At 48.4% G+C, this 25,764-nt stretch overlaps 1 protein-coding gene across 5 annotated transcripts in view; it reads right to left on the bottom strand.

Annotated features, from left to right (window-relative positions):
- DOT1L (DOT1 like histone lysine methyltransferase) overlaps positions 1-25,764 on the bottom strand; it is a 65,658-nt gene that overhangs the window by 27,095 nt on the left and 12,799 nt on the right. For all 5 annotated transcript variants that reach the window (XM_080673023.1, XM_080673024.1, XM_080673021.1 and 2 more), the window contains exons 2-8: positions 24,442-24,485; positions 17,979-18,053; positions 14,309-14,372; positions 13,537-13,765; positions 11,613-11,707; positions 10,982-11,044; positions 1,901-1,956 (exon numbers count right to left, since the gene is read on the bottom strand). In XM_080673023.1, the coding sequence (XP_080529149.1) occupies positions 1,901-1,956; positions 10,982-11,044; positions 11,613-11,707; positions 13,537-13,765; positions 14,309-14,372; positions 17,979-18,053; positions 24,442-24,485 (626 nt within the window). The remainder of the gene's footprint in view (positions 1-1,900; positions 1,957-10,981; positions 11,045-11,612; positions 11,708-13,536; positions 13,766-14,308; positions 14,373-17,978; positions 18,054-24,441; positions 24,486-25,764) is intronic.

The following is a 25,764-nucleotide window of genomic DNA, read 5'->3' as shown; positions in this document are numbered from 1 at the left end:
GAAGATGAAGTGAGCTGACTGTCATCTCCATGCTGCTTGTTTTAATGAAGTCTCAAAATAGCTTTAAAATCAAGAAATCTCAACCCTTTACAGCAAGCAGGTGAAGGAGCAATAACAGAGGGCCTGACAAGTGCAAGGGAAGAGTGGCAGGAAGGACACTGAAGGTATCAATAAAGGCCAGTACTCTCTCCCTGTTCAACCAGGCAGACAGAAACAAAAGACAGTAAGATTTAAAGTGGGATGGGGGCACCCCAGCTGCCGATGGGCAGAGCATGATGAGGACAGGTGAGCCGAGTTAGGCCATGGCCCTACTCAGGACAGAGCTTGGGAAGGCTGGACGCCAGAGTCTCAAGGTGACCAAAGCCACGAGAGGGCAGAACCAAAAAGGCTTTGAAGAAGGAGGCTCCAGACACTCCTGCCCTCTCACATTCAGACCCAAGGAAACCAGAAAACTAATTGAGGCAGGGGTCACACCTGACAACAAAAGAACTGGTGGGGAGGAGACACCCTTAACAGAAGCAGAGTACCTGGGGGACATCCAGGGGACACAATCAGGGCCCGGCCTTGGGCCCTTGCCCACAGGACTGTCACAGGCCAAGCGGACGATGGGCAGAAGAGGAGCAGGGTGCAGTGTGCTCTCAGGAAGCTGCCACTGGGATGCCCAGAAGACAGGACACTGCAGCCTGGATGCTGCTGGGCAGTACGTGGTGAGTATGGGGTTCTCCCCACTGGAGAGGTCTCTCATTGCATTCAGACCCCGCTCAGCCCACCACAATGGCAGAACAGATCCTATTCGATGGGGATATCCACAGAGTCATCACAATGAGGAGGACCTAGTCATTGCAAGACAGTGCGCTCACAAGCAGCAAAAAAAGAGGATACTTCTACGAAAGAGCAATGCTTAGTTCCTATTTGCCTCAAGAATCGCACAGTGGGGGACACAGGGCAACGTACAGTAGGTGTGCCCAGAAGAACAGGGAGACAAGGACAAGACAGTAGGTCAGACTGAAAGCCTGTGATCCACACCTCACCAAGGCTGACCCACCACTCCCCAGGAAGAGCACTCAGAGCATGCAACGTGGCTTCACAGATCACCATGGTCCTGGCTACCTCGGCTGATGCATAGAAGACCTTCACACTCCAGCACTGCCTCCTGCTCACCCAACGAGACCCATCAAATCTGCAGCTATGCTAGAGGTGAGGGGCAGAGCACAGCAATCCAGCCTGGCATATCTTAGCCCCAGCCTGAGGCCAGCAGAAGGACAAAGGGAAAATAATGAGAGGGTAGGGAAGAACTGTAAACACAGCTACAGGATCTGGTGGACATGGAGGTCACACCTCAAGTCCTCGGTTGAAGGGTCTGCTGGAGCTGGAATGGCTCTGGGATGGCCTCTCATCCAAAGACCAGGCAGGCAGACCTGTCATCAAGCTCAGGATGTTTCCTGCCAGGCTGTTCACACCCATACTACACTCCCCCCACAGCGAGCGCAGAGAAATAGCCTCCCTCCACTAGGCACAGAGCACAATGTCCACGTGCAAACACAGTGAGAGCTGAGCTTAGGGCCAAGATCTCCAGGCAGTTTTCCCTCCCTGGCTGCAAAAGTAGGAAAGGGCCCTTCCTGATAGGCTGTGAGGGGCCAGCCACACTGGCCCTAGGCTGGTCACTGACCACCTGACCTGCTGACAGCCCTGAGAGTGACCCTTGGCAGCCTGAACCAGAAGGGAAGAAGAGAAGAGAAGCTCCAACTGCCTCTGCCATCTAGCTCTGCTTTGAGAAAGGCAGCCACGCCAACCACATAGGGACCTGAGAAAGCGAGATGCCCCCTGGGGGGTGCCCTGCCCAGCCAGGCCACAACACTGTCCTCACAGTGTTGAGCGGCTACTCCCAAACCCGCCATACCTTGTGTTGGCGATCCGCTCTCTCCACTCCTCCGAGAGGAAATCACCTCTTTCCAGCTGAAAGGAAGAAAACAGGGACAAGAGCTCATCACGGGTCTCTCTTGGCCCCTGAGCCAGCCTCCCACCTGGCGAGGAACAAATGAAATGAGCACAGTCACTAAAATGGGCAGACCTTGAGGTAAGACTGAGGCATGGCTGCTGGCAGCTCCACAGGGAGGAGGAAACAGTTGGGGATAAGCAGAGACCACACACTGCAGTATGGGTCACCATGAACCCCGGAGTGGGTACCCTCACTAGTGCTAGAGCGCCCATCCCAGGGGGCCAATGCACAGAGCAATGAAGACACTGGAGCAGGGGTCCTCAAACTTTTTAAACAGGGGGCCAGTTCACCGTCCCTCAGACAGGTGGAGGGCCGGACTATAGTTTAAAAAAAAAAACTATGAACAAATTCCTATGCACACTGCGGGCCCGAGACGAGTCGGCTGCTAAGCAGGACAGGCAGCGGCACCCGGCGGGCCGGATAAATGTCCTCGGCGGGCCAAATGTCCTCGGCGGGCCGCATGTGGCCCGCGGGGCCGTAGTTTGAGGACCCCTGCACTAGAGAAAGTGCCCAGAAGTCACAATGTCTTGTTCATTCGTGGCCAGCAGGGGGCGCTCCCAACACATGGCCTGCAGAGCCACGGAAGGTCATCACCCCATCATAGCGGGGTTGTTCTGGACAGAGGGTGGGTTGGCAAGGGCTACAAGAAACCAGTACTGGGCACTCAGGGGAGTGTCCAGGACACAGACCACTGACCATGAGAGACATGGCATAGGCTAAGCTTTTTGCTGTGACATGAAACACACCTGCTGTGGCTCTCTGACCTGCTTTACCTGAGAACAGTGCCGTTTGGAATTTCAAAACCTGCTCTCAGTACTGCTTTTATTAGCGGACTAATGTCATTCTGCCTCAAGGACAAACTCTGTCCAAGAGGACACAGTTCTAAATAACTGAACTGTTCAGAGCTGTAACATTTACCAAAACAAGAAAATCAGTTCTGTAATTCTTCAAAGGCTATCACCATCACAACTGAAAACATGTCCACACAAAAACCTGTCCTTGGACGTCCAAAACAGGATTCTCAGCAGCCCAAAGGTGGGAACAACCCAACGCCCATCCACGGATGGACAGATACACACACATGACCTATCCATACTCCGAGTATTGCTCAGCTATGAAAAGGAGTGAAGCACTGACACTTGCTTACATGGATGGACCTTGAAAACATGATGCTCAGTGAGAGAAGCCAGACCCAAAAAGTCACCAAGTGTGTGATTCCATTTATGTGAAATGCCCAGAACAGTGGTCGGCAAACTCATTAGTCAACAGAGTGGCAAACCGCGGCTCGCGAGCCGCATGTGACTCGCGAGCTGCTGTTTGCTGGCCACTGGCCCAGAATAAGCAAATCTACAGAGACAGGAGCTGGGTTAGTGGTTGTCACGGACTAGGGGACTGCTGGTGGGCCCTCATCCATACACAAGTGCTGTGAAGTGACCAGGAACCCCTTCTCGAGAAGAAAGCAGGTGCCCAACGGGCACTGCATCTCTCTCAGGAAGACCCTGAGCAAAGTGTCCTACAGGTGCTACTGCCGCAATGCAGTGAGACTGTGTCTGGGGCAGGAACACTGCAAATCCTATGTCCTCCAGTGTACACAGAGAAACCACCCAGGATGTCTTGTGACATGATATGATGTGGTGGCACAGGGCATGAGGAAGTGGCCCATTCTCTAAACCACTCAGGTGCTGTGGGAGGACCCGCCCACATCCTGGTTGTATCCTATCACTGAATCCTCTCCCCACCTGAGGAATGTTCTGAATTTGCCATCGCTACCAGTGAACAGCCCAGCCAAGACATGGAGAAGTGACTCGAGGCCAAAGTCCTCACTGGAGCTGTATAAGACAAAACTCCTAGGGCAGGCCTATCATCTATCTTCTATCTGTATAAACCACAGCCATGAGGATGACTATCTGCTTTGTCCTGGGTCTTCCCTGCAAATCCACAAACCTGGGGGTGATCCTAAAGACCCTGATGCAGGTGAGTTTAGGCTCCTACTGGTGTGGCCTCTCTCTGCCTGGAGGCTCCCCCATCCAGGCCACACTGTTTCAAGCTACAGCACCACTGCTCCCTTTGACCTCATACTCAAGGCAAGGAAACAGCCATAGTCCTCGCCTCTGCCTGCCAGGCCCCTCCTCTCTTGTGCCATGACCATCCAAGGAGTGATTGCCTAAGTGGGCTCTGTGTTACTGAGGCAAATGTGCCTGAACTAACTCTGGCCATAAAGATGTGCACGTTCCCCCCGAAAAAAACCCTTGTGACTGGCCCCCAAATCACTGAGTTCTCCTATTTCTCCCATCTGTGGAGACACGCATGAGGGAAAAGAGAGATGGGAGGAGCCCCCAGCACACACATCATCCTTTCTACGAGGAAACCAGATTTATTCATGTTCCAAGCCAGCAGGAAGGTCCACAGTCTGACTCAGGCAGGGTGCACACCCCTGTCACAGCCAGCTCCACCTCACCACAGACATCCTCCTGGGAGCCACAACCCACATCTCACAGAATTCACATGCTCTCAGCATCCAGGAAAAAGAGCATGGTCTGTATGAAGCATCCATTCCAATGGGGAGACCAAGGCAGGCCCCACCCAAAGCCAGGTGAGCAAGAACCACTGATAGGAGGCTCTAGGCTTTGTCGTTCTGCCAATTTGCCCGGAGCAGTCACAGATCTATACAAACAATGCTTAGCTGAACTGCCTGACTTCCAGGGACTCAACCCAGGCAGGATCAGAGTAAAGGTGCCAATATCTCCAGAACACACGCAGCTCACAGATGACTCTCCTAAGGACAAAGCAGCCAGCATTCCAGTGCCCAGTAGCTCTGCACCTTCTGGGTCTGCCATCAGCAGCACTAGGCTGTCCTAATGTGGACAAGCGAGAGGGGGCAGCTCTTACTCAGGTGGAGGCCCCAAGACACTTCCCGGAAAGGCACCTATCCCCAGGTGCAGAGGCAGGTTCACAGCTGCAGGACACCTTTCCCACGCAGCACTTCCATGAGGCCACAGCTGCCCAAAGTGTCACACATTGGATGAGTGAAACCTGTGTGCCAGGCCCATCACTGGGAACCAAGAGCACACAATCAGGTTGTGAGCAGATGACTGAGGTACTGCAGGGGTTCTGGACATCAGCTTGGGCAGAGCTGGATGAAGCGTCTCCCAGGTGGAGGTATGACAGATAAGCAGACAGAACCAAGAGGAAGGAGCAGATAGGGCACCAATGGAAGGAGAAATATGAGTGGGCAGGAAGGTCCTGGACACTGGGAATTGCTGGGCTGCAGGACAGGGAGGGTCAAGGGCAGAGGCTGGCCTTGCCTGACTGGGCGGTACCTCTGCAGATAGAGAGGGAAACAGAGGAGGAAGAGGACCACAAGGGATCCTTGGCCCTGTGAAGTAGGCTCTGGGGCATAGAGAAGTTGGTCTATTTTTAGGCTCCTGTTGGCTTTGTTTGCTCTCCAGTTCTTAAGTAACAGGAGGCAAGACTGCACTTGCCAACCAGCGCCTGGTCAAAGCCACAGAAAGCTTATGGGACTTCTCTCAAGACCCAGGACACATTCCTGCCAAATCCAGGCATCCAGCAATCAGGCAGATTCTCACCACACTCTCTTGGAGCAGGGCTGTGCCAGACAGGACGAGCTCCGGAAGCAAGCGAGAAGACACCAAAGGCACAGATGGCTGCTCAGCCTACGGCCAGCTTGTTCCAGATCCCACCAAGGCTAAAACCAAGTGTCCTTTTAGTCAAATTCTGCTCCCTGCCACTTTGCAGGAGCCACATTGGGCTAATGAGCACCCTAAGCCCCATGAGACCCAAAGAATGAGATGGTTTCCATGCAAGGAGCTCTCCTGTGTGCCCAACGATGTAGCACAATGTTCAGACGCATCACTGACCCCCAAACACCCACAGGGCTAGGCGCTGCCACTGGATGGTGACAGAAGGAAGAAGGAAGGAAGGATAAATGAAGTGCCCAGGGCAAGCCCCCCAACCCCCCGCCCCCTGCAGCTTCCTCCAAACTGTAGAGTCCTGAAGGCAACAGGTGGATTGATCGGGGCTATTCTGGGAACCAGGTCAATAAAAACTCTTATACTGTGTGCTTGGAACTGTTGGGCTCACTCACCAGAAGCAGAAAGTATTTTTTGAACTTAAAAACCTGAGCCCAGCCTGTGTGGCTCAGTTGGTTTGGCATTTTCCCATGCACCAAAAGATTGCCAGTCGGCACATGCCTGGGTTGCGGGCTTGAGCCCAGGTGGGGGGCATGTGGGAGGCGGCCAATCAATGTTTCACTGTCACATCAATGTTTTTTTCTCTCTCTCCTCTCCCACCCTCCCTTTCTCTCCAAAAATCAACAAAAAATCTTTTATAAAAACCCTCAAATACCCTGTGTTTTAAGGAAGCCATTAAGTCTTAGGAAAATGGTTAGCTATCTGGAACTCTCAGCCAGTAGATACAACAATCAAGTGGGAAGATGTTTCCTGGGAACAAAAAGCAGCTGGACTTACTACCCAATCAGCCTGCAGGACAAATGCCAGAGAACTTTAGGTGTTGGAGAAACAGGAGAGGTCAAAGGAGATGACTCCTCAGCTTTCACTGTGCAGAAAAAATTCTGGAAGACATTCTACCAATAAAAAGGGAAGGAGAGCTAGGCCCATGCCCCGAATGTGCAAGTCCTGGCAGAGGAAAATCAAATGAGCAGTGGAAGGAGCACTTCCAAACTCACTGTACGAGGCCAGCATCACCGACACCAAAACCAAAGATAGTACCAGAAAGGGAAACCACCAACTAAGACATAGATGCAAAAACCCTCAACTAGGCAGGAACAAACCAAAAACCCAACAACATGTGAGAACACACACCATGAGCCAGTGGGATTTACCCTAGGTGTGGACAGTCAGCTCAACGAACCTCCAACACATCAACAGACCACAATGAGAAAACCACATGGTTATATCAACAGATGCAGAAAATGTATAGTAAAATCCAACACCTTTTCATGATAATGATTTTCAGCAAATTAAGAATAGGGAACTCTGTCAACTTCAGAAAAAATATCTACAAAATACCTACAGCGAATGTCATACTCCATGGCGAGAAACTTGAGGTTTTCCCACTAAGATCAGGAACCAGGCAAGATGACCCCTCACCCCCGCTCTTCAACACTGTACTGGAAGTCCTAGCTAATGCAATGAGACAAGAAAAGTAAACACAAGGTGTACAGATTGGGGAGGAAGAGATAAAACTGTCTGTTTGCAGATGACATGATCATCTATGCAGAAAATCTGAAAGAATTCACAAAAAACCTGGAACTAATAAGCAATTATAGTGAGGTTACAGGGTAAAGGTATTATTATATATTACTATACAATATGTAGCCCAACCAGCGTGGCACAATGGTTGAGTGTCAACCTATAAACCAGGAGGTTCAATTTCCTATCAGGGCTTGTGCCCAGGTAACAGGCTTGTTCCACAATAAGGGGGTGTGCAGGAGGCAGCCAATCAATGATTCTCTCTCATCACTGATGATTCTATCTCTCTCACCCTCTCCCTTCCTTTCTGAAATCAATAAAAATATATTTTAAAAAATACAATATGTAAAGTGGTCAGTTGCTTTCTTATAAACCAGCAATGAACAAATAGAATTTGAAATTAAAATGACAACACCATTTATTATCAGCATCACAACAAAAGGAGAGAAATACTTAGGTATAAATCTAACAAAATATGTACAAGAATCTATGTGAGGAAAAGTACAAAGTTCTGATGAAAGAAGCCAAAGAACTAGATGAATGGAGAGAAAGTCAATGTTTATGAATGGGAATAATCAATATTGTCAAGATGTTAGCTTTTCCCAACTTGACCTACAAATTCATCACAATCCCAATCAGAATCCCAGCAAGTTGTTGTGTGGATATTGACACACTGATTCTAAAGTTTATATGGAGGCAAAAGGTCTCCATATAAATAGGCAACACAATATTGAAGAACAAAATCAGAGAACTGATGCTACCCGACTTCAAGACTTACTCTAAAGCTACAGTAATCAATACAGCATGTATTCTATCCAGCAATTATGTTCGCTGATATTCTAAAGGACTTAAAAACTTATGTCTCACTAAACTCAGTACACACATGATTATAGCAGCTTTATTTATAATTGCAAAAATTTTGAAGCAACCAAGATGCCTTTCAGTAGGTGAATAATTACATAAACTGTGATACATAAAGATTATGAATATTCTCCAGTACTATGAAGAAATTAGCTATCAAGCTATAAGAACACGTGGAAGAAACTTGAATGCATGCTATTAAGTGGGGGAAAAAAAAGCCAATCTGAAAGACTACATACTGTATGATTCCAACTGTATGACATTCTGGAAAAGGCAAAACTATGGGAACAGCAGTGAAAATACTCTGTATATTATAATAATGAATATATGTCATCTGTTCATACCCACAGAATACACAACATCAAGATTAAACCCTTAAAAAAAAATGCCCTGGCTGGTTTGGCTCAGTAGATAGAGCATCGGTCTGCGGACCAAAGGGTCCTAGGTTCGATTCTGGTCAGGGGCGCATGCCCAGGGTTGCAGCTTGATCCACAGTGCGGGGGCATGCAGGAGGCAGCCAATCAATGATTCTCATCATTGATGTTTCTCTCTCTCCCTCTCTCTTCCTCTCTGAAATCAATAAAAACATATTTAAAAAACAAAACAGCAACAACAAAAAAAAACCAAAGATTGAATCCTAAGGTAAACTATAGACTTTGGGTGATTATCATGTGTCAAAGTAGTAGTCACTATTCTGGAGAATGATGTTGATAATTGGGAAGAATAGGCATGTGTGGGGACAGGGAGTATATGGAAAATCTTTGTACCTTCCTCTCAATTTTGTTGTAAACCTAAAACTACTCTTAAAAAAATATTTTAGCCCTAGCCTATTTGGCTCAGTGGATAGAGCATAGATCCACAAACTGAAGGGTCCCGGTTTCCATTCCAGTCAAGGGCTCGTACCTTGGCTGCAGGTTCCCTGGCCCTGGTTGGGATGTGTCAGGAGGCAACCAATGGATGTGTCTCTCTCACATCAATGTTTCTCTCAGTCTCTTCCTCTCCCTTCCACTCTCTCTAAAAAGCAATGAAAAAATATCCTCGGGTGAGGATTAACGAAACAACAACAGAAAAGATTTTATAAAAAATGAATGAATAAGCAAACACACACAGAGAGAGACAGCGTGTGTTGCCCTGGCTTGTGTTGCTCAGTGGTTAGAGCACCACCCCGAGCACCGAAGGGTCGAGGGTTTGATTCCTGGTCAAGGGCACGTACCTGGGTTGTAGGTTCAACCCCCATCCCCGGTCAGGGGGCATAAGGGAGACAACCAATGTTTCCCTCCCTCCCTCCCTTCCACTCTCTAAAAATCAATGGAAAAAATATTCTCAGGTGACAGAACAGACACATAGACTAATGGACAGAACAGAGAGCACAGAAACAGACCACCACAAACATAGCCAACTGATCTCTGACAAAGGAGCAAAGATAGTCTTCACAACAAATGGTGCTGGAACAACTTAATCTCCACTTACAAAGAAATGAATTAAGACCCAGACCTTACATCCTTCACGAAAATTAACTTAAATAGACCACAGACTTAAATGTAAAACACAAAACTAAAACTCTTATAAGATATTGTGAAGGTAAACTTAGGTGACCTTAGGTTTGGCGAGGACTCTTAAATACACCAAAAACATGATCTGTGAAAGAAGAAACTGTTATATTGTTTCCAAGGAGCAGGAAATTTTCTCTTTCCTACTCTCCCATACCCCCGATCCATCCCTAAACTATGATTATACGATTTAATCCATTTCCCTAACATCTTAGGGACATCAATTTCCGCTCAATAGTCAACACCCCATGGGACTGCCTAATCTAAACTGGTGACAATACAGAGGGAGAGGACTGAACAGTTGTGAGAGCCCTTTGGGAGGGAAGGGCCACAGGACAAGCTGGTGGAACCAGGTAGAATCTAAGTGGTTTGGGCCTCAACAACTGGGTATGTGGTAGGTAATGAACTGAGACAGGAAGAGAAGGACCTGTTAAAAATCTGATTTTGGACCCACACCAAATGAATAGACACTGCATTACCGCTGTATGTCCATGGGCAGCAGGAAACCCTGGTAGAAAGATGAACAGGGAGTCTTGAGCATGGAAATGCATTTCAAGAAGTGGATATAGAGGCCCTGGGCAGAAGGAGCAGAGAGACCAGAGGATCCAGGACAGGGCCTGAGAAACCTTGTCGATGAAAGGCTGGGCTGAATGATGAAGACCAAGGGGCAGCCTAGAGAGCCGTAGAGAATGCTGCCCCTAATCCCAGCCTTGCCAAGAAAAGGGGCTTCTGGGTTGGATCACAAGCTGCTGGAAGGCAGCAAGAGAAAGATGCCACTCAGCTGGCCAGTGGATGGCGGAAGCAGCTATTTCCTCCACACCCTACTTACTCACTTTGCTCCAGCTCCACTACACACACACATGCACAACATGAAAGGAGCACAACAAGTGCTTTCCGAGAGCTCATCTGGTTCTGGAACCACGCAGAGAGCAGGTGATGATTACCTTTGTGCTAACCAAGGTCTGAGAAAGATGCCACGATGTGCCACCTCTGTTCTCTGAAAACATGGAGCAGGAGTTAGAACCACCTGCCCCCAAGGTGGCCCCTGAAAGAGGAAGATGAGCATGACCAAGAAGGGGTGAAAAAGAGGGGAAGAGAGGAGGGAGAACTTCTAGGTAATGTCAGCCGTCCCATCCAAGGGGCTCCTGAAGGGAGCTAAGCAGGCCTTCCTCCAGCAACACCACATGCCCAGCTCGGACTAGGCCGGGGCAAGAATGGGTGAGGAGGGGCTGCCCCAGTGGGGATGAGCTGGATCCCACAGGAGATGAACGGCGGGTCTGGGAGAAGGAGAAAGTATAGGGGACTTGTTAGCCAAGGGGGCATGGAGCGATGGCACTCACTGTGTATTCTGCATGCTTTTTTCCATACCATTTCATCCACTTCCTGAACTCTCGGTCCATGGTCTGCAAGGGAACAACATCAGACAGCCCATCAGAAATCCAGGACAGCCAGGAAGGCAGAGGAACTTGGGCAGGTGGCCTGTGGCTCCTTGAGGCCCATCCAACCCCTCGTTCCCCTCCCACTCTGACAGATTAAGCTGAGACTGCCAGTCTGCCCCTTCTACCCACACAACCAGTAAGCAACAGCTCTAGCAGGATTCTGGGGGTCCCATGGATGGTAGACTGTGGGGCCTATGATAGTTCCCAACCTCCAGGGAACTGGAGGCCACCAGAGTCCAAACCACAAACATTTCTGTTGGATGAGGTGATGCTCAGATCCATTTACTCTGCAGTGTTACCAGCTGACTCCACCCTGGGGGCAACGAGGCTATAGTTTCCAGAGGAACAGAAACACACTAACAGAGGCCCAAACTCACATTGGAGACCAAAGAGCCCCAGAGCTCGTGCCTGGATGACCCTCCCTCCCCATGTCCCACCACACTCCCATCCCCACCACCTGACGATGGGGGGCAAACAGATGTGAAAAAGAAAAGAGGCACAAAGACATGGCCGAGTCCCCAAAATGGCTCACCTCCGCGTACTTGGCTGGGATGTCCGCTTTCTCGACTCCGTAGTGATGTTTGCAGTTGGTGGCCGCGGCGACTTGCAGCACGACCTGGCCCACTCCTTCAGAGAGAGGGGGCAGGTAGTCACAGATGCAGGACCGTGATGGAGGGTGGGAGAAGCCAGGTGGGCAGTGGTCAGGAGGCTATTAGGCAGAGCCCCTAGACTCTCCACGAAGGCACGAGCATTCACTAGGGCAGTAGTCAGCAAACCGCGGCTCGCAAGTCACATGCAGCTCGCGAGCCGTGGTTTGCCACTCCGTTGACTAATGAGTTTGCCGACCACTACTCTAGGGGATGGCTGTCACACTTTAGCTCCCACAGCCAGAATTGGTCTATTGCCAGATGAAGCATGAACTATCCAGACACAGACACAGCCCTTAGAGACTGATGCCTCAGGGTAAGGCTCCCATTTATCTGGAATCCACACTACACTGCTGCCACAGCACAGCAAGGCTCACCAGATTTGACACTGCCTTGAGAACACCATCAATGCTTGTCATCGACTGGGTTTAAAGTGGGATTGGAGGTGGCAGGAGAGCCCCCCGAAAAACAGAAATGGGATCTCCAAATCACTGTCCCTGGTGGCATCACTGCCCAGCCGGACAAGCAGGCGGAGCCGAGATCCAGAAAAGGGGCGTTGCCTGCCAGCGCTGGCACTGTGGCCTTTAGTCAGCAACCTGTCCTCCCTTGAGAGGTCAGCTTTTCATTTCAAATAATGTGTTAGGAGCCCTTCAATTTTCCATTTTGAATAGAATGTATTCAAATAATAAAAATAAGCACACATGCCTGGCTGGCGTGGCTCAATGTTTGAGCGTCGATCTATGAACCAGAAGGTCAGGGTTCAATTCCTGGTCAGGGCACATGCCCAGGTTGCGGGCTCAATCAATCCCCAATGTGGGACATGCAGAAGACAGCCTATCCATGATTCTCTCTCATCACTGATGTTTCTATCTCTCTCCCCTTCTCCCTTTCCCCTCTGAAATCAATTATACACACACACACACACATTTTTTTAATAAGCACACTATTTAGAAACACAAGTAAATGATAGCCCACAGGTAAAGGTCGTGAGGGTCCCTACCAGGGGCAGGGGAGGTAGTGAGAGTCATGCACAAGACTGGTGGTTTTAAAAAATCATCACTATTTCAATATAAGAGATTTCAATATAAGAGAGATAACTTAAACGACCTTCTAGATAACCGGCTTTTGAACCACATGCATTCTAATTAAAATACGAATTGTGTGCTTGAAAAGAGCTTAAACTAAGGATGACGCCACCAAAAATGTCATCTTGTTCCCAAGTGTCGAGGACACACGTGCCTGTTTGAGACAGGGCTTTCAAGTCTGTAAGCGTGAGGCTGTTGTGTATAAACCAAGTCACACGGGGACGGCAAAGATACCCGAAAGGAAGGCTGTGCACAGGTTTCCTAGTAGAGCAATCTCATGTTTGACAGTCACATAATCAGCCCTGTCATGCCAATCAGAATATCCTACCAGGAATCAATCAGCCCGATGTCTACTCATTCTACAAAGTTCATCTTGGGCACACCTGTCAGACCCCTGTGGATGTCCTGCTAAGACAGGCCCTGCTCCCAGTAGCCTCCACTGGTGCTGAGGATGTCCCATAACAAAGAAGTAGGGGGCTGTTGGAGCTGGAGAGAGCTGGGACCCCACCCAGGTATTGAGAAGCAGAAGGGGCTTAATTGAAACCTGTTGGGATGTAGCTGTTTCCTCCATCTCTGGGGGAGCCAGAGGATCTGCAGGAAGGTCAGCTGGGGCAGTGGGTCTGAGGGAGGACCTGCTCCCCCAACAACCCCACACTCTGAACTTTTCACAGAGGAGGTCTGGGGACTTGGAGCATGGCCCTGGGGCCACCTGTCCCACACTCACCACTTCCCAGGTCCACAAACAGGTCGTCCTCGGTCATCTTTATCTCGTCAATCATCTGTGCGACCAGGTCAAAGGAGGTTTCCCCATATACCTCTGGGGAGAAGGGCTCGTAGTTGTTGAGCTTCTCAGGGTCCGTCACTGAGTGGTTGTAAACCTGCTGCAGGATGTGCCGCAGGAGCCCATTGGATGGCCGCGTGTTCAGCTTCATGGGCTGCGTGGTTCCCTTCCACTACAGACATCAAGGGAAGTGCAGGAATGCATCACACAGGGGAAAATACACCCTACAACCTTCACACCCCAACACCAGGTTACTGCTCCCTATTGAAAAAAAGCGTGCATGTGTGTATACAAGTGTGTGTATACATGAGTGTGTCTGGGTACATGCGCATGTATGAGCCTGAGTATGTATAAGAGTACACATGTATATAGGTATGCATGTGTGTGCATGCATGCGTGTGTGTGTAACTGGCGAGCAACAAGGCCCACAGTGCACACAATGCTCACTGCCTGGGCCCTGCCATGCTACCATACTGCCCCTCTAGACAACAGGGTTGTTAGCCTGTTGACCTCAGAACCCTGGCCTCAGAATGGCTGTCTTCATGAAAATCTACCTGGGAAAAGAAATGGGCCCAGAGCAGCAGAGAGCCAGCACCCTTCAGCCTTGCCTTCCCCTCTTGGGATCAAGTAATGTGAATGAAGGACAATGGGGTTGAGAACCACAGTTGGGGTCTAGATGAGGAAATAGGCCTGAGGGGAGAGTGAGGCCACCTACCAGCTGGTGGATGCTGTCAATGGCCCGATTGTACTTGTCACAGAGCCTCTGCATGCTTTCAAAGCTGAAAAAGGCAAAAGAAAGGCGCTGGTTACTGCCAAGGTCAGAACAGGACACCAGGAGGGGATGGCATGTGGACAGGTGTCACAGGGTCAGGCAGAGACTGGCTCCCACCCAGTGGTCACAGAGCACCAAAGACTACCCCACATAGGCAACAAGGCTAGGCCAAGAGTTTCAGGGTGAGGTAGTCATGGCTACAAGGATGTATCTTGTACTCACAAGCCAAACCCGAGGTCAATGGTGTGCTCATCAGGCCATAGGTCAGAAAAGGGGTTCACACAGCCATTCCTAGAGCCCCATTCCTCACCCCCAACCCAGCAGGCATGCTTTCACAGCCTTTCTTTCCCTGGCTGGATCCCGCAGCCCTCCCACCCTCAGCCCTGACTTGGATGGGTGCTGAGAACACCCACAGGAAGAAAGGGCAACTGACTTTGCTGGACCACGCCCGATACCCTAACTACAGAAAGGAGGGCAGCACCTCCCCACTTCACACTGGTATCACTTCTGTTTACTAAAACTTTTTTAAAGTTTCCAACACTTTCGAAGTTATAAGCAGCATGTGTTAGATATATAATGAGAGCTTGGGGGAAGTGTTTTTTTTAATATATATATTTTTATTGATTTCAGAGAGAAAGGAGAGGGAGAGAGAGAGAGAGACAAAAACATCAATGATAAGACAGAATCATTGATCAGCTGCCTCCTGCATGCCCCACACTGGGGATCAAGCCCGCAACCCAGGCATATGCCCTGATCGGGAATCGAACGATGACCTCCTGGTTCATAGGTCGATGTTCAACCACTGAGCCATGCCAGCCAAGTGTAGGTAGTTTTTTAAGAAACAAAATTCTTGGGGAAGGTTCAGGATCAGGATGGATGGGGTCAATGGGGGAGGAAAGGGGGACACTCAGTAATTTCAACAATAAATTTAAAAAAAAAAAAGAAAGAAACTAAATTCTCCCAAACATGATCAATTTTATTTCAGGTATTCATTTTCAATGAAATCCCCTAACCCAGGGTTTTCATCTGGGATTGTCCTACACCCAAGGAATACAGGGTGATGTCTGGGAACATCTGTGTTTGTCATGACATGGGGTGCTCCTAGCATCTTGTGGGTGGGGGCCAGGGATGCTGCTCAGCACCCACAGTGCCCAGGACTGCCCCACAGAAAGTGACCCAGCCCTGATGTCCACAGTGCCACAGGGGGAGGACATGTACCAAGTTTCTGTGCTATATAAAAGGAGCATCCCTGGGGCTCTCTATATCTGCTCAGTGATGCCAGCTGCCTTCACACACGGGACATGGAACCACTACTCCCCACAAGCATCTTTGATACCCACCCCACCCCTCATTCTCAGCCCTAGATTTACAGAGTTTAAGGCCACTTTCCTTCCTAACAGAAGTAACAAATTCAACTAAGACCAGTGCCCACATGACAGTTTTGCAACTTTCTTGGATGGCAGGTGCCATTGAAAAAGCTAGAGAGTTCAAGGGCAGGACAGAGCAGCCACCACCAAAGCCTGAAGAGTTCTCACAAACGACAGTGACAGTGACCAGAAACATCAGAGCGGGCTGATGCGATGAGTCAGTAACCAGGAGAAACGAGCTCCAGCACATTCCAGGTGGGAGGATGACTTTGCAGCAGGTCCAGGGCTCTGGCCCACACTTTCTGTGGCCACAGGCAGAAGCCACTACACTATTCACCACTCTGCATTTTAGTTCCTGTGCTCCAACATTCACATCACCCCTTCAACCCAACCACAGTGACCACTCACAGCCTCCGACCACCCCTGGGAGACATTCTCCTGCAAGGATGAGCAGAGGCGGGAGCTCAGAGCACCTGGGCCATATCCCTGCACCCCAGCCCCAGACAGGAATCCACCCCAACAGACCAAACTCAGCCCCATGGGCTATCCCTGCTTGAAAAGAGAAATGGTGCAACTGCTCGCCTGACCCTGAGGTTACACTAGTCTCTCTAGGGATGCCATCAGACTGGCCCCACTGCTCTCTGCCAACTCTGACATCCTTCCGGTCTTTTCTAAGCCAACTGAACATGAAAGGAAGAACATTAAATTTCCAATGCAAGCGTCTTATAGCAAAAGGACCTCTCAAACATCTGTTGCTATAGGCCCTGCACAACAGTGGACACCCCTTTATTAAAGACTAGAGGCCTGGTGCATGAAATTCATGCACTTGGGATGGTCCCTCAGCCCGGCCTGCACCCTCTTGCAGTCCGGGAGCCCTCTGAGGATGTCAGACTGCCATAGAGCCATGAGCCCAGCTTCTGGCTGAGTGGCGCTCGCCCTGTGGGAGTGCACTGACCACCAGGGGGCAGCTCCTGTGTTGAGCATCTGCCCCCCTGCTGGTCAGTGCATGTCATAGCGACCGGTCATTCCACTGTTCAGTTGATTTGCATATTAGCCTTTTATTATATAGGATGTGCTTCACTGACTATGTGATTGACATGCAAGGGCCAGTCCCCTACATATCCTCACCCCAGGGGCAAGAGGACTTTGTCATGGGGCCCACAGCATGATTGATGCCCTGGACAAGGAGAGTGCAATTTCCCTTTTTTTCCCCTCCAATCTTCACCTGAGGATATGTTTTTACTGATTTGAGAGAGGGAGGGAGAGGGGGAGAGAGGGGGTGAAGGGAGAGAGGAGGAGAGAGGGAGAGATTTCAACTGAATGCCTCCCGCACGCACACCAATCGGGGATTGAACCCACAACATGGGTATGTGCCCCAACCGGGAATTGAACGGGTAACCTTTTGGTGTATGGGACGATGCTCCAACCAATAGAGCCACACCAACCAAGGCTGGTTCCCTTTTTACAACACTGGGTAACACTTACTAAATGGGAAGGATGGCGAGAGGTGAGAGGACAGAATCTGGCTGATTGAGGTGGGAAATGCTGACCGTGAACCAAGGCCTCTAAACACAAAAGTGAGGTCAAGGAAGGGACACCTGAGTGCTGGGCCCTGTGTGGGGGCTTCCGGGCTCCTTTGGGCCATGTTCTTCATCAAGAGTGAGCTATATAAGCCCACAGACAGCACCACCCTTTAGCCTGCCAAGAGCTAAAATGGACACGAGCCTGGAATGTCATCTTTCTTTCTCAAAGAAAAATAAAAGAATTCCAAGCAGGCATTCCAGAGTTGGCCTCTCCCTTCTCCACCCACAAGACTCTCCTTTGAGATCAGGATGTGCCTGCAGGAAACTGCTGAATGAGGCCAAAAGGCTGGGTACAGTTATTGAGAGTTGGACTGGGGCTAACGAGTGTCTGGGGCTCCAGAGGCCAGGCCATCAGTGGCTTCTGGGTAGGAAGTTTGGCTCCTGGAGTCACCTGTTATGAAATCAGCGACTATTAACTTGAGGTGATTTCACACAGACCAAGTCTCGTTGCACAATGTGGCACTCTCAATTATGTCCTCACTCTGACAGCCTCTGCCAATATATGATAAAAAAATTCCTATAAAATAGCTCCACAGAGATTACAGCCAATTCTGAAAGGAAATTTCAGATCAGCTTGTACCATCAAAGAAGAACTAATTATAGGCTGTGTCCCTACCATGTGTTCAGATAGAAGAGAAGCAGCTCAGACAGAATCCCACTTACCTTTTGGTGTCGTAGTCGATTAGGACGTAATTCTCCATAGCGAGCTTGAGGTCTGGGATTTCCTCACAGACCCATCTGAAATCCAAAAGCAGATTATTCAGGCTGGACATTTCACTCTCAACTTTCTTAAACACTGTTTACTTCTAAATATAAAAAGAGCCCTAACCAGTTTGGCTCAGTGGATAGAGCGTCGGCCTGCAGACTCAAGGGTCCCAGGTTCGATTCCGGTCAAGGGCATGTACCTTAGTTGCGGGCACATCCCAAGTAGGGGGTGTGCAGGAGGCAGCTGATTGATGTTTCTCTCTCATCAATGTTTCTAACTCTCTCTCCCTCTCCCTTCCTCTCTGTAAAAAATCAATAAAATATATTTAAAAAAAGAAAATATCCTCATTACTCAACTGGAGTCATCACTACAGATCATACAGAGAATAAAAGGCAAATCAGGAATATGATGAAAAATGGCATGCCAATGAATTCAACAACTCAGTTGAAGTGGACAAATTCCTTGAAAGACACAAATTACCAAAACTGACATGAGAAGAAACAGAACATCTGAATAGCTCTATCCAATTACATAAGCCGATTCCCTAATAAAAAAACTCCAGGCCAGATGGTTTCACTGGTGAATCATATCAGACATTTGAGAAGAAATAGCACCAATTCCACCAAAATGTTTCCAGTTTTATGAGGCTAACATTACCCAGATACCAAAATCAGAGGAAGACAAAAGCCTTGTAAAAATATTACAAGAAAGATTTTTGTGTCATCGACACAAAAACCCTTCACAAATATTACAAATGAATTTAGCAACACACTTTTATCAAGTGATGTTTATTCTAAGAATGAAGAGTTGCTTAACATTAAAATTAATCATTGTAATTTATCTCATTAACAGAATAAAGGAGAAAATAGTATGGTCATCTCAACAGATGCAGAAAGTGAACATAACAAAATTAAATCCCTACTCATATTAAACTCTCAGAAAATTAGAAATGGGGGAGTACAGCTCAATAAAAGTCATGGGGTCAGGTGTGAAACTATTGTCTCTGGGCAAGAAACCACCCTCAGCTCCACTTTGCCTGCTGGCTCAGTTCTGTGCTCTGCAGGGGATGGGTGGTGGAGTGGGGAACACAAGAATACTTGAGAAGGAATAAGGAACAGCTCTTTTTGTCCCTGGGTCCCTATGTCCTCTAGCAAGACTCCTCACGCTGCATGAAGTATTACTTCTCGTAATAGCTACTGAATCCAGCTAGCAGTTTTCTTTATCATGCCCACAGACCACACACTCAGACCACACTCCTACCTCAGAAGTCTGGGTACCCTCCCCTGGAGACCCATTCCAAACTCAGTCGCCAGGGCCAGCTGGACAGTCCACGTGTCACCTCCCTAGTGCTCCCCAGACCCAAGGGTCCCTAGGCTGCAATAGTGCTCTCTTCTCCTTTGCTTACAGAACGAGCCCCTTTACTCCCAGTGAGCACCTCCTGATGGGGAAACCTCTGATCATCAGTACACATGGTTTCAGGCAGGAGACCATGAGCCCTACAGCTAACACCAAACTGGGTGCAAGACTCATACTCCCAGGAGGTTGGAGACAGTGAAGATGCCTGTAGGCCCCACCTTGCTTCAACACTATACGAGATAGATAGAGGTCTTGGTCAGTGCCACATGACAAGAGAAACAAATTGACAGTCTTGACTGGAAAGAAAGAAACAAAACTATCTCTGTGCACAAGACACACAATTCAGTATGTAGTCTACCCTATGGAATTTACAGAGACGCTTCTAGAACTCAAGATGTGAATTCAGCAAGGTTGCAGGACACATGGTCAACATGCAAAAACAAGCTATATTTATATATACCAGCAACAACAAAGAATAAAATAAAATTTTTTTAAAAATATATTTTATTGATTTTTTTTACAGAGAGGAAGGGAGAGGGACAGAGAGCCAGAAACATCGATGAGAGAGAGACATCGATCAGCTGCCTCCTGCACACTCCCTACTGGGTATGTGCCCGCAACCAAGATACATGCCTTTGACCAAAATCAAACCTGGGACCCTTGAGTCTGCAGGCCAACACTCTATCCACTGAGCCAAACCGGTTAAGGCGAAAAAAGAAAAAAATTTAATGTCACTTAAAATAGCATTAAAACATAAACACTTAGACCCTGGCTGGTGTGGCTGTTAGTTGGAGCATCACCCATGCACCAGAAGGCTGCAGGTTCAATTCCTGGTCAGGGTACATACCTAGGTTGTGGGTTCGACCCCAGATCGGGGCACCTACAGGAGGCAACTGATTGATGTATCTCTCTCACATCAATGTTTCTCTCTCTCTTTCTTCCTCCCTCTCTAAAAAATATCCTTTTAAAAAATCCTTAAAAAAACATAAATACTTAGAGATCATTTTAATGAAAGACTTGCAAGAGCTCCATTGAAAACTAAAAAAAAAAAAAAAAAAAAAAAAAAAAAAAAAAAATGCTGAGAAGAGTTAAAGGCAACATAAACAAATAATGTTCATGGGATCTAAGACTCAATATTATTAAACCTCCTCCTCAAACTAGACTCCACCGCAAAGTAATCCCTAAAAAAAGCCCAGCAAGCTTTTTTGGAGAAACAGACAAACTGATTCTAAAACTGACACACAAAGGCAGAGAACCTGGAACAGCCAAAATAATCTTTAAAAATAACAGCACTGTTGCAAAACTTACACTATCTTGTTTTGGGACTTACTATAAATCTGCAGTAACCAGCAGTATGTGGTAAACAAATAGGGAAGTGACACTGAACACAAAATCCAGAGAGACAAACATATAAACATGAAATTTTGATAAAAGCACCAAGATAACTTAATGGAGAAAAGAGTCTTTCCAACAAATGAGGCTGGAGCCCAGGCTGATTTGACTCAGTGGATAGAGCGTCAGCCTGCCAACCAAAGGGTCCTGGGTTCAATTCCGGTCAAGGGCATGTACCTTGGTTGCAGGCTCCTCCCAGGCCCAGACCCTGGTGGGGGCACGTGCAGGAGGCAACCAATAGATGTGTTTCTCTCACATCGATGTTTCTCTCTGTCTTGCCCTCTCTCTTCCATACCCTCTAAAAGATCAATGGAAAAATATCCTCAGGTGAGGATTAGCAAAAAAAAAATACAACAAATGAGGCTGGAACCACCAAGTATCAGATAGAAAAAACTTGAATTTTCACCCTCATAATCTTTATAATCTCATTTGTTAGAACCAAGATTAATTCACAACTGATTTTAAACCTGAATGTAAAAGTTAAAACCACAGAGCTTCTTGAAGAAAATAAAAGACAGTATCTTTGCAACTCAGGAGGCAAAGATTTCCTCCAAAGATGGGACCCAGACAACTAACCATCAAAGAATGAACTCAGTTAAAAGCTTCCACTCATAGAGGTGTCATTAAAACCGCAGTCAGCTACACTACACCTCATGTAGTACCTCACCAGGCACTCGCTGCCAGAATATGTCAAGAATTCTTACAACTTAGTCAGAGGGAGACAAACAACTCAATCTCAAGAAATGGCAAAACAAAGCAGAGCTCCCCAGGAAAGTGGCCAATTCGAGGGTGCGATGTGGGAAACTCAGAATGACTCTGGAGCATCCTGTGGTTCCAGAAAGTGAGGCTGGACTCAGAATGGGCGGGGGTCAGAGGAACACAGGACAAAATGAAAAAGCCCCCATTGGGCTCCCAGAGTTGAAAACACATTCATCATGTGGTGGACAGGTGAACAGGATGAAGGAACTGTGGTGCCTCCTACAACAGCACACTGCTCAGTAATAAAAAGGAAAAGCTACTGGTACACACAACGGAAAATCTCAAAACTGTGTGCTCAGCATGTGCTGTACAATTCCATATAGGTAAAATTTTAGAAAATGTAAAGTAACACGCAGTGCCAGAAAGCACATCAGGGTTGCCGGGGACAAGAGCGAAGGGGGAGATGGATTCAGGGGACATGAGGAAATGTAGGGGATAGAGATATTGCTGTGCTTTGGGTGTATTTCAGTTACATTTTTTAAAGTAATGATATCGGAAAGAACACCCTCAACTACCTCTGTATATGTTACAAATTCTCCATTATAAAAAGTAAAAGGAGAGGGGGAAAAAATGAGGTAACCACCCATCTCTGCCAATGAACAGAACTCATCTGTAGGGACAAAGAGAGAAGAAGGTCAAGTTGTTTTGAGACCCAGGTCAAGTTGTTTTGAGGCTCAGGCCTGGAGGTCAGCAGCCACTGCCAGCCCAGAAGACCAGGTCAACTAGAGATTCCAAACCAAAGGCTGGCTCCACAGATTCAAACTGGCCTGACATCCTGTACTGCAGGACAAAAAGACACCCTACTTTGCAGAGGAAAACCCAGTGGAGAGGCCGGCCACCATGAAGCACCTACAAGGAGTAGACAAGAACCAAGCTGCCAGCTCAGAGCCCTACCTCTCTCAACCACAACACTTCCACCATCTAACCAGCAGCCTCTTTAAAAATAAATACATCAGCCTGCCTGCTGTGGCTCAGTGGTTGAACGTCAACCTATGAACCAGGAGGTCATGGTTTGGTTCAATTCCCGGTAGAGGCACATGCCCAGGATGCAGGCTCGATCCCCAGTAGGGGCATTGCAGGAGGTAGCCAATCAATGATTCTCCTTCATCATTGATGTTTCTATCTCTTTCTCTCTCTTCCTTCCTCTCTAAAATCAATAAAATCAATTAATCAATAAATCAGCCCTAGCCAGGTTTGCTCAGTGGTTGGAGCATTGGCCCTCAGACTAAACATTTGGATCAAGAGCACATACCTCAGTTAGGCTCCATCCCCAGCCCCAATTGGGGCACCTGCGGGAGGCAGCCGATCGATGTTTCTCTTTCTCCCCTCTCCATAGAAAATCAATAGAAAGAATATCCTCAGCCCTAGCTGGTTTGGCTCAGGGGATAGAGCGTCAGCCTGTGGATTGAAGGGTCCCAGTTTCGATTCCGGTCAAGGGCATGTACCTTGGTTGCTGGCACATCCCCAGTAGGGGGTGTGCAGGAGGCAGCTGATCCATGTTTCTCTCCCATTGATGTTTCTAACTCTCTATCCCTCCCCCTTCCTCTCTGTAAAAAATCAATAAAATATATTTTTTTAAAAAGAATATCCTCAGGAGAGGATTAACAAAAAATAAAAAAATATAAAAAATAATAAAATGGAAAAAATAAATAAATCAGCCCTGGCCGGTACAGCTCAGTTGAGTATCATCCCATGTACCAAGAAATCACCAGCTTGATTCCCAGTCAGGGCACATGCCCAGGTTGTGGTCTTGATCCCCAATCGGGGGTATGCAGGAGGCAGCCAATCAATGTTTCTCTCTCCCTCTCCCTTCCCTCTCTCTAAAATCAATAAAAACATATTTTAAATAAAGAAATAAATAGATAAATAAAACTAAGCAACCTGTAATACTGCTTCACCAACTGTGTGGTTTATGGATTATACGAGAAAAAAAAGATCCTACATCTCAACAATGGCGCCCTGCTAGATCCATGCAAATAATTTCACCCCATCCTTAAAACGATCTTTCAAGGAGACTCTGCTCAGCCCCAAGATCAAACCAAAGCAGCTGGGGGAGCTGCAGGGCCTGTTAGGTCACCAGCTCCGAAACGGCAGGGTGGAGACACCCATCCTGACTCTTCCACAGACACCACACCTGACCCTGCCATGGGCTACTGCAGGCTCATGTGGATGTCATGGTGTGTGTGTGACCAAGGTGGTGAATACATTGCTAAGGATGTTAAGAAACAACTCAGCAAGATGCCAACAAACAGACATGCGAGTTTACCGAGGAAACTGACAAAGATTGCAGTTTCCAAGCATGGGATATGCAAAGCAGGAAGTAGCCACTATCATTGCTCGAGTTTGTTCCAGACCCTCAATCCAGCTTGGAGAAAAGGCCCATTGGAGACAGAGTGGAGGGTACCTCCCTCCTGGCTCCAGACCCTCAAGTCCCATACCAGGAGAAGGCCCACCGGACACAGCAAAGGACACCTTCCTCCTGGTTCTGTCAAAATTGTCACTGACACACCCTGTGTTCTTCCTTGCACTCTCATAGACTGGGCTTTTGGAGGGCTACCGAGGATATGGAGGGAAAATCAGCCCACCAAGGGGCTGTGGCTGAAACAGCACCAAATCCAATAGGAAGAAGACAGAGATAGATGGAAGAGAGAGTAAAACAAGGGGAAGAGAAAAGGAGTTCCCTTGTCCATCAATTTCCACGAGAAGTCGAAGTTCATAGAGGCACCAGGACCTATCCAGGCCACAACCAGACAACCTGGACTCCTCTAACCAAACTCTGACACTTTTCAAGTCTTCTCAAGATGCTGATAGGGAACACAAGAAGGACTGGGCTGAGAGAAGGTGGGTGTGCTGGAAAGACAGGAACAGGCCCTGGCACCAGGCCAGACCCACCCCCACAGGTGACACACTCACCGGATGGTCTCGATGATTTCATGAGCAGCATCGTGGTGTTTGTCCTGAAAGATAAAATGACAGGGTTTAGAACTGACTGAGCAGTCTCTCTATACTCCATTGATGGCAGGTTGGCCATCTTAGGGACCAGGGACTAGTCCTCAAACTTTTAAAACAGGGGGCCAGTTCACTGTCCCTCAGACAGTTGGAGGGCCGGACTATAGTTAAAAAAAAAAAACTATGAACAAATTCCTATGCGCACTGCGGGCCCGGGACGAGTTGGCTGCTAAGCAGGACAGGCAGCGGCACCTGGCAGGCCGGATAAATGTCTTCGGCGGACCGCATGTGGCCCGCGGGCCGTAGTTTGAGGACCCCTGGGCTACAGGATGGGGCAGCCATGGGCAAACTACGGCCCGCGGGCCGGAGCCGAAAGAGTGGAGGGTTCTCTTGCTCTCCCCTCCGCTCCTTTACTTTGAATTTATATTAGTTCACACAAACACTCCATCCATGCTTTTGTTCCGGCCCTCCGGTCCAGTTTAAGAACCCATTGTGGCCCTCGAGTCAAAAAGTTTGCCCACCCCTGGGATGGGGGCACTGTAGCCCCTGGGCTTTCCCATTTCTGTATTTCCAGACCCACTAAGCTCTAAAGCCCCCCCACTCAGGTAGGACTTCCCAGAGAGTGCTGCAGGGTAATTAGGGTGCTGTCCTGGGACCCCTGCCCACTTGGGACATGCTGGCCTAGAGGAGACCCTGTCCCTATAATTTCTCTCCCCAGCAGGCAGCAGGGAAGGGATGAAGTCTATGCCCCTGACCCTCCTGTCCTCTACCCGCCAGTATCCACTGGCACTTCTCCCACGGCCTGGATGCTATAGGCCTGGCTTTGAGTTACTGACTCCCAGGTCTCTGTTTCCCCATCTGTAAAATGGGAAATGCCAATAATAACCATTATGAGAATGCATGTGGCCATCCTCCTGCCTAGATGAAGACACTTCCCACTTCCACTGCTGGCCAGGACTGTGTCCACTGTGTGTGTGGCGGGGGGGAGGGGTTTCACCATCTTCCTCAGAGGAAGCTCAGGGATCACTCCAGGCCTTTCACCAGGGTATGGGCAGCAAGCTAATCCAAAATCTAGAAGAAACTAGGATCAGAACCACCGAGTAGTCCCCTCTAACTCTGGCCTTCTCTCAGATAAACACTACACCTTCCACATTGCGGTGAGAGTTAGTGCAGAGGGTCAGCAAAGAGGATGGGCCTGGAGAAGAGGCCTGCCAACTGCTGCTCTATGGCAGTAACAATGCCTCTTAGCCCAGGCCACCATTTCCACCACTTTACAAGAGGACAGAG

The sequence above is a fragment of the Plecotus auritus genome (assembly GCF_963455305.1).
Source record: "Plecotus auritus genome assembly, chromosome: 6".
Lineage (NCBI taxonomy): Eukaryota > Metazoa > Chordata > Mammalia > Chiroptera > Vespertilionidae > Plecotus > Plecotus auritus.
Note: the sequence above shows the minus strand (reverse complement) of the source record. Positions and strands in the feature narration are given on the sequence as shown.